This window comes from Zonotrichia leucophrys, chromosome 5 (genome assembly GCF_028769735.1).
Source record: "Zonotrichia leucophrys gambelii isolate GWCS_2022_RI chromosome 5, RI_Zleu_2.0, whole genome shotgun sequence".
Classification (NCBI taxonomy): domain Eukaryota; kingdom Metazoa; phylum Chordata; class Aves; order Passeriformes; family Passerellidae; genus Zonotrichia; species Zonotrichia leucophrys.
Window position 1 is genome coordinate 27760329 of NC_088175.1, and position 9571 is coordinate 27769899.

The 9571-nt window shown below is 47.9% G+C and overlaps 1 protein-coding gene across 1 annotated transcript; it reads right to left on the reverse strand.

The window, feature by feature from the left end:
• Positions 1 to 704: 704 nt before the first annotated feature.
• Positions 705 to 9061, reverse strand: LOC135448065 (retinol dehydrogenase 12-like). The gene is made up of 7 exons (XM_064713517.1): positions 8908 to 9061; positions 8182 to 8300; positions 7259 to 7414; positions 6873 to 6977; positions 6212 to 6421; positions 4221 to 4410; positions 705 to 2288 (listed from the first exon to the last, which is right to left on the reverse strand). The coding sequence occupies exons 1-7, from the start codon at positions 8985 to 8987 to the stop codon at positions 2186 to 2188; spliced, it is 963 nt and encodes a 320-aa protein (XP_064569587.1). The 5' UTR covers positions 8988 to 9061; the 3' UTR covers positions 705 to 2185.
• Between the last annotated feature and the right edge of the window lie 510 nt (positions 9062 to 9571).

Sequence of the window (9571 nt, forward strand, 5' to 3'; positions counted from 1 at the left end):
GTAATTGTTGTATCATGCCAAATTTACATGTTACTGAGTATCCTCAGCATTTAGATCGACTGGAATGTCACATCTTTAGAAGTCCCCCAGAAGCTAGGTAGCCTAGGTAGTTCAGCCTCATGCATGTACTCAGTAATCCTCTTTAGGGAGCTCTGCAAGTTAATCTAACTCTCCCTTACAAGCCTCCCTTTGAGACAGCTAAATGAGCTTTAGTTTCCTCATTTTTTAGAGATCAGCTGAGAAGTATAAATTACTTGCTCAAGGTCAAAGAGAGTGGATGTATGTCTATGGAAATGTTTATTTAATATGTCTTATGTTAAATCTACAATTAGAGTTTTTGAGAAGTGCATTGACCTGCAAGGGCAAAAGCATTTAACACCAGAGACACTTTTCTGCTTTTTTAAAAAATGGTTTCTCTTGCTCCTGACGCCGCTTTCAAGATCAAAGAATGACACACAGAAAGCAAGCTGAGGCTCCAGTGGTAGGTAACATTCTACTGCTACATTATAGTTGTGGATTTAGCATCATTGGGATGCAGCACAAAAGAGGGAGGGGGGGAAAAAAAGTAGAGTGACTGGGAGAAACACAAAGGAACTTTTAAAATGCTACCTGGACTGAATTCTCTACATTAGTGAGGCAGGTGCATGTAACAGCAACACCAAGTAAACTGATTCAGCATTTCTGAGAGAAGATACAGGGTCCAGTTGTAAAAGGAAAATGGTTTTATTTAGTATTGCTCAGAGGTAGCACAGGACTCATCTGCATAGACAGCATCCAGACAGGAAGAATTAAAATTAGCATTGGTTTTCCACAACTGGCAGTTGGTCACAGTGGCAGGTTCATATGCAAGTCCAAAAACTTCTAGGCATTTTTTCAGAAGCAGAAGATAATCCTATGAGCTGTGGCACTTGGTTTCTGACTGCTTAACTCTTTCAGAAATAATCTCTGATCACGGATTGCACTCCAGCAGGTTGCACTCACATAGCACTGGGGTTCCAAGGGAGCAGTCCCAGAGCTGTGTGGCCTGAGGCAGCTGCTGGGTGGAAGTGCAAGCTGTGTGGTCCTGCAGGGGCAGGCAGGCAGCCTTGGCTGGCAGCCAGGCACTGCCTGCCCATAGCTGCTGGGCAGACAAACACAAGCATTTCTGTGCAAGCCTTACCTTCCTGTCCTGGGGCCAGCTTGACCATAATACCAAGATAGTCCTGCCTCCCGCTTCAGCTATTTAGCTCTAGGAGGTTTGGTGTCATTTAAAGCTAAAGTCTCAGCTGAAGTTGTTTAATATTTTTTAACATGGTTGAGATGTTCCTTGTTCATTCTGCTCTATTTTCTAGGTTCTAAAGTCATTTAAAGTGCAGCGGGGGGGTTTACTGTGACAACTTTTACATCATCTTTGTTCAATGTTTCATGAGAGAGATGCTGATTTTTTTAATAACTTGTCTGTGCACGATTGCAGCCCTCTTGCAGCTTTTAACCTCTAAGTCACCTGAACCAAAGCCTGGATTCTTAGAAGGTTTGCCAACCCCCAATAAACCTACTGCAATCAGTGGGTATTTAGGGCCATGATACCTCAGTGGCTAGGGTCCAGCTTCTTACAGAGCATGCAGAGAAAGTGATTCCATGTAAAAAAAATTACCTAGTGCTTGGCACAAAAATGCCAGGACCTGTTTTTGTGTGCTAAAGAGTATTGCATAACTTTCCAGAAAATTTAATATCCCAAAGTATTTTTGCTCTGCCAGTTCAAAGGGTAGGAACTGAAAGTAATCTCATAGTTCAGAGTCATACTAAACTCATAAGTTTAGAGTCCTACCTTATTACTATTGCTGTTAGGGAAAAAAACAACCAACATTTATTTGAAGTAATGCCTTGTTACTTCATAATCTAAACCTAAGACTGCAACCTCCCTTTCTATTCTAAAGCCAGAGAACCACAGCCTCGAGCTGCTGTGTGAGATAACAAGCAGGTTGCTCCCTGCATTAGTGCTCTAATTCTCCATCTAGGAAGAGGGACTGATTGCTTACAAATCTCAATCCTTAAGTGTAATATTGCAGAAATTCAACTTATGTTGTGCCCGCAGAGCCATCCTTAGGGCAGCTGAAGTATCAGTGTTGTACTCTTGAGGTCTCTCAGCAGTGCTGTTCCCTGGAGAAGCTTTGCTGGGCCCAGCCAGGGACACTGTTGGTGCAGCTCAGTCCCACTGGATGCCAAGGAGCTCACAGCTCACGCTCCAGAGCTTCTTTGCCGTCTCATCATCCCGACCACGTGGAGATACGTACGCTGGCTGGCAATCACTGTAAGAAAAACGTTCTTTTCATTCTTTCAAGTCTAACATCTCCATCTGCATTAGTACACTGAAATGTCTGTGTTAAGATTAGGGAGTTGCTCTCTATCAGCTTAATTCAAGACTAGTTCAAGAACGGTGGGAGCTGTCCAGCAAATGAGCAAGGGTTGGTGCTAAGCCACCACGAGAAAGATTTCTTTCCAACTAGCTAGGGAAGAATCTCTCCCAATGGCACCAAGAATTGGCAAGCAAATGTAGCTCTATCTGTTGTCTCAACTCTTAAAAGAAACCTCACTGGTGTGCATTCTCATTAATACCACTAAAAAGGCATATAGACTCCAACCAAGCTCTTCAGGAGCACATTTCCTAAAAAACACTGCAAAAAAGTTACTCAAACAGCCCTTCATTCTAAACTATTTATCCCACTGTATACCCAATAATAACACTGTAATAACCATGTATGGTTACCCCCTTTCCATTATCATTTGAACTGTGCTCCTTTCTTCTCAGCTCCTCCAATCAGAAAGCATTCAGTCTGGAAAAGAGGTCCTGTGTTCTCAACTATAATGCTGCAATAACTTGGGAGTTTAAGAGCACAGAAGAAATGGCATCTTGTAAGGTTTCCATTCAGCTCAGTGTTTATAGATGGAGTATTTAATATGCCTGAAATGACTGTGGACTCCCGCCTGTCTCATGACTGTGGCATGAATTTTTTTTTCTTAATGTCTACACTTGTGTTTTATAGTCTATGGCCTGGAAAGTAAAAAGGATTCTAGGCTAGTAAATTGTGAATTAGTGTTGAAGCTTCTCATTTCCCACCAGGTCCAAAACTCCCATTTTTCAATGAGTTTAAATTCCACCAGTTTTCTGTACTTTGGGACATCAATGCTACATTTTTATCCCAAGACAGGCAGTCAGGGAAGACTTAAGATGTCTATTTATACATTCAGGTCTGATTAAGATGGTACTAACTCCCAAATGAAGATCAGGCAATGATGTCATTACAGAGACTAATCTGATCACAAATCACAAGAAGAAAGCTCTGCAAAGACACAATGGCTCCAACAGCATCCATGTGAGGGAGGAGAAAAAACCCACGACTTTTTGTATTTGTTCCCAAAAAACAGTATTGTCACAGTGCTCTACATGCAGTGGGAAGCTGGCAGACATATCTGTGGGAATCTGTTCAAATAGCAGTCTTCAAATATAGAATGATGATGACTTGAAACTGCTCTGGGCTGTGGTTTTGGTGATGGGAAAAGAAGAACAATGTAGGGTCCTGGAATGAGTCAAAGAAGTAAAAAAATAACAGGTTTTGTAATGGGAGCTAAACAAGAGCATTTCCATGACAGTGTGACAAACAGCCCAGCAAGAGTCCCTCCCAGCTGGTAGGTCTATCACACTGGAGGATAAAGTTATTTGGTCACATGCCAGACCTGAAAATCTCTGTCTCCGCAGCTCCATCAGCTCTCCCAGCTCCCTGAGAGCACAGGCCCTTCTGCTCCAGTGGTGTAAAACTACGAAGGGAAATGAAGTGTCTTCCCAGCATTGACTGAAGTGACCTAAGTAACTACACAGTTCTACTGAAAAGTGATTTTCCCAAGTGTTAGGCAGGTCAGCATTAGAGCTCTGAGTGTGTGACAGCCATTCCTGCACTTTGAGTACATTAGTACATTAATTGTACATCAATTGAGTACATTGAGTACATTAATATTTCTGGCACTACAGGACATGCTATTGCATGAAGTGTTGCACAGGTCAGGTGTTTCTTCTAACATGATTGCAACAGACCTGAAAGGGGTAATGCTCTATTTGTCACCCTCAGTCTTACCAGACAGCCTCTTACCTGGTCCCTTCTTAATGAACAATGACAGTAAGTCCCACATTCCTCAGCCAGCAAAGCTGCCTTCCACAGAGTATCACTTCATCAGCTTGCACCCACCTGAAATACTGTCCTGTCACAGACTCCAGCTCCTCAGCTACTGCACAGTAGATACTGGTCTGAGCTCCTTCACAAGGTGTCTTCAAGAAGAAGGAGAATATCTTCCACAGCCAGGTCATTACAGACGAGTGCCGAACCAGATCTGAGTACACAGACCCGGGATGGAGAGCGTTTGCTGTGACTTTAGTGCCTATGGCAAAATAAAACAGTCCAAGACAAATGGATCAAAGTGTCTTTAAAAGAAGGGTAATATACTCCTCAATTCTACCTGTAGATAATCTATAACTTAGAGGAGGAGTCTTTTAAGTAGCCTTAGATACAGAGAATAAGTGCAGTCCTCTGTAGTTACTGCATGCTGGATGTGATGGATACACTTGACCTCTTAGCCAAATCAGCAGTAGTTTGGTACAGGCTCCAAAGAAAGTTCAGGTGTGAGCTGTAAATGGGCCAGAACTCCTCTAGAAAATCCACAGAAGCCAGTGAGTATCAGTGCACATGCATTGGAACACCCATCAGGCAGTTCACACAAGTAGCACACGGCTTTTCCAATACTCTTTCATCCAGGAACAAATGTGGATGCACTGAGTCTCATGTACCTTTCCCACTGTATATAATTTGAATACAAGCCAACCACTCCATTCCATAAATATTACAGCCTAAGTAAGCCTTCTCTGAGCTCTCCCTGCTAGGAGATTTGACTGCAGGGTGACAGTCTTCCCTTCAGCTGGCTCACCTCTCAAGGCAGAGACCTTTTACCAAGAGCAAAGTTTTGGATGAGCCCAGCTGAACCTCAGCTCAAGCTGCAACTGGACTGCAAAGCAGGTAACTCGCCTGGAGCAGAGATGCCTCTCAACATTTGAGATTTCTTACCTGAGACTGAGAGCCTTCCTTAAGCAAGGCAGAGAGGCCCTTTGCTTGCAACAAATCCTTGGTAAGTGACTGCTGAATTAATACTGAGGAAACATTACTAGTCCATGTAGCTACTCAATAATAATTATTATAAACTTTGTGTAGATCATTTCATTACATATAAATTGTCCAAGTCTGAGACTCAAACTGGACCTAGGCTTCCTAAGGGGTTCAAAAAGCATGGGGCTCCAAGCTGAGCCTCGTGATTCAACAGGAGGGTCTTCCTTACACAGTGTGTTTCCAGTCCTGTGTGAATCATTCTAACTTAATTCTAAATCAGTTTTCCTTTGTATGTGTCTTTCATGTAAGTAACAGAGTGAACTTTGCCATCCTACTTTGTTAAGTCACCCTTTTATGACATCAGGTTAAAAACACTTTTGTTAATACCTTTGATGGTGATTCTTGAAGCAGTTTAAATCATTCATCCATGGCACTGGAGCATCCCCTGCTCCCTTCTAAACACAGGAGTCATTCTGTGCCTTCTGCAAAACAAAGTGCTGGGGGGCCTGGGTGCTAAACCAGCAGCAGTTTCCATCAGGCTTTTGAGAACACCTGCCTCTTTTACCTTACTTTAATAGTAATTTCCTGGGGAAGACACTGCTTCTGTTGTAGTAAATAAATACTACTTCAGTTTATGAACAGGACTGAATGACAGATGTTGTAACTTACAAGGTACTGTCTAATCTTATGCTTGTTCTACGGCCCACCAACCTTTAAGGCAGCTGAGTGTGCATCACGTTTTCTGTTGGAGACTGCAGCTGTGGCTCTGTTTCCAGCTTCCACAACTGTCTGCAGGGATGCAGCTAGTATTTGACAAGCACCACAGAAAAATGAGACAAATTCAACTGTGGCAAGATGCTGAACTCCTCTACCCTGTTGTTGTAAAGACAATCTGTGTTGCAAGTCTCCTAGTTCCACAGCCAGGAGCTATTTTCTTCCTGCAAAGAGCTCTCAGTGACATTTGCCTCAAACCATGCAATTTCTGCACAGATGATTTGCAGCCCTTTCTCCAACCCACCCTCCCCATGCACGGTGCTCGGAAAGCCAAGCAGACAAAGGCCCCTGCTGCCTCTGGCACTTGCCTTGCAGGCGCCGGGCCAGCTCGCGGGTGAAGAGCACGTTGGCCAGCTTGCTGTGGCAGTAGGCCAGGCCGCGATTGTAGCTCTTCTCCCCCTGCAGGTCGTGGAAGCGGATGCGGCCGCCGTGGTGAGCCAGGGAGGACACGTTCACGATGCGGGCGGGGGCACACTGCTTCAGACGCTCCAGCAACAGGAAGGTCAAGAGAAAATGACCTAGGGGGAGACAAAAGGTCATCCCCTACTTGCTTATACGTGGTATCTTGCTGCTGCCCTCATTTCAAGTCCAGGAAAATGAAAATTTCTGTTAAATTCCCCTGAATTAACATCAACACATTTTTGGGGCCTTCAAGTTGTGCTCCTCATCTTCAAAAAGCTGGAGCTGTCATACATTTCAAAATGTCCCAGGTAACACGTACAGATACTTAAACTGGATCTCTGATATGCAAATACACCACATTGCATCTCCAGAACTCTTGACTCTAGCCCTCCATCCCTCCTGTAAAAGGAAGAATGAGGAAGAGAAAATCTGACAGCAGGATTTTCCTTTGGCATTTTGCAACAGATATCCATGTTAGAAGATGATCTTTAAGGGCAATTCTAACCCAAACCATATGACGATTCTATGATTCCATATTGAGTGCAAACATGATTCCACTGGCCTTACCGAGATGATTGACTCCCAGCTGCATCTCAAAGCCATCAGCAGTCTTGGAGTAAGGGCATAACATTACCCCAGCATTATTAATGAGAATATGGAGCTCCTTCTCCTCTGTAAGAAACAACAGACATCCTTAAATGAGGAAACAGAGAATGCAGACAAGAAAGTAGCACAAGTCACCCCTTGCTGTCTGACTTGCAGCCACATCACCTTAAAAAAAGGATATATCTCCTACCATAAAGTAGCCCATGGCCTCTGGCCAGCCCCTGCCACGAACCCCAATACCCAAGAGGTACAGAGACAAGCCGGGCAGGGATTTGGCAATGGTTAGAAAAACAGACAGCAGTCCTTAGGAAACATTCTCACTAAAAAGAAGAATCTAGAGACTGTACCTGCTAGAAATCTCTCAGCAAACTCCCGGATGGACTTAGTATCAGCCAAGTCCAGTTTTTTTGCAATGACTTCCTGGTTCCCTGTCTCGGCTCGGATTTCACTGGCTGCAGCTTCTGCCTTTGCTGTGTCTCTGCAGGCAATAATTACCCTTGCACCTGCAAGGAGGGGAGGGGGAACAACAGGAGCAGGAACTGAGATCACTGAAGCACACTGGATCTTCCAGGCTACAACAAGCAGGCTGACATGCCCAGCAATTACAAACAATATCTTGTTTCTCTAGGGAACTAGCATCAGTCAGGGGGGTGGCTGGAAGAGACAAAGCCTTTCTCACTCAAATGTGAGATGATTTCAGACCAGGCAAATGCACATCTTAAGTGCCTCTGTCCATGTTCTCCCACGTTAGGAGTGCATACAACAACACTGGTATGATAGGGTTGTTATCTGCCTCTATAATGGGAACATCAAGCCAGGAGCACATGAAGGTGATGGATTCCAGCCAGAGTAATTTCTAAATGGATTGTGAACAGGTAGTTTAATCTTCTTATGAGTTAGCCAAATAACATTTACATCAAATTAGCTTGAAATATAACTAAAGCACATAGTGGTGGACCTATGGCATTTCCCAACTTCATACAAGCAGAGTGCAGGAACTTCCCCAGTCCTCTCAAATCAGTTGCAATGCAATGCATTTTCATGTCCCCAGAGCACATTTTGGAGTCCAAGCAATGAAAACAGTTGAGGAACTGGGAACTTGCACCTCAGTGGTTACAGCCTCTGAAGGAACAGCACTTGGGTTCATCTGCAGTAACTCTGGAATCCAGTTTACTTCAATATAAGCCTATAACATCTTCCTTAGGTCCAGAAAAGGGGCTACTGACACAAGGCACAGCCGCTCCGGCTGCAGAGGGATGCCTGCACTTGCCTCTTCGTGCGAGGTCTCTGGCGGTCTCCTTCCCGATGCCTGTGTTGGCTCCTGTGATTATCACCACCTTCCCCTCAAGCCTTGCTGTCGACTTACACCGTCCTCCAGCGACATAGCGCCTGCAAGAGGGGAGGCACCAGTCACTTCTGCCTCCTCAGCGGGCCCCGTGCGGGGCTGAGCACCCAGAACCTGGGGGTTCGCATCAACACTCGGGCTCACCGCTGCGCCCCGGGCCCAGGGAGTCACGCGCGCCCCCACCTGAAGCGGCTGCTCACGACCCTGTCGCGACCGGGACACCGGCACCGCGCCCCCCAATCCCCCGCGCTTTCCCGAGCGCGGCCCCGCCCCGTCCGCGCGTCAAGTGGGGCCACGACTCCCATTGGCTGCTGCCGCGCGGCCCGGGGCCCTTCGGCCAATGGGCTGCGCCGCCGCACCCTGAGGAGAACGCGGGCCACGCCCCCTGCCGCGCCTCCGGAGCGCGCCGGTGCCGGGACGGAGCCCCGGGGAGCGCGGCGGGAGGCGCCGGGGATGAGCGAGCCCCGCAGCGCGGCAGTGTCACCGGGGCGCTGGAGCTGGACAGGCCGGAATAGCTCCGACCCCAGCGCGGGCTGCAGAACGAGATTCCCGCTATTCGCGTTCGCGCCACACGCACACAGACACACACGGGCGCCGCTCTGCGGGGCTGAACATACGCAAAGGGCAGGGTCTGCGCTCGGTAAGACGCACCTGATGTAGGGCGCTGCCACGAAAAGAAAGACGGGGACGGAGACGGCGGCGCCCAGCGCGGCTTCCCAGCAGTTGAGCATCGCTGCCGCCAGCTACCCACGCACCGCCAGCGCACGGCTCCCGGCAGCCCTCGCCCGCCCCTTTGGATCCGCCCCCGCCCCTCCCGCCTCGGCCTCGCCCACAGCGGCGCCGCCACACCTCCACTGCCGGGCCGCGCCCCGCCGGGAGCACCTGCGGGTACGGCAGCAGCCCGCTGCTTGTACTCCGACCTGGGTCCCTCGAAACCTTTGGAAACGTGCTCCTCAATTAGGGAGCCGGGAAATGTCTGCAGACACAGCGCAGCGGCGGCTGTCGGCAGTGGCGTTTGAAATACACTAAAAATGTTTGAAGCACATTTTTACAATTCCACGCCGAGGTTCATGTCATTAACCCTGGTAAGGGGCATGCAACCATGTACACGTGGGTGGGCGCCCAGGCCTGGGAGCAGCGCGGCGGCGGTGGGTCACGCCAGTACCGGGGAGCCCCGGGGCCGCACCGGCGCTGCCGGCCTGGGGCGCTCCGTGGTGGCGGCGGACGAGCGCCCCCGCGCGGAGCCGGCATGGCCGCCTGGCTGGGACTACAGCTCCCAGCAGGCAGTGCGCGAGCCGGCCCCGGCGGCGGAAGC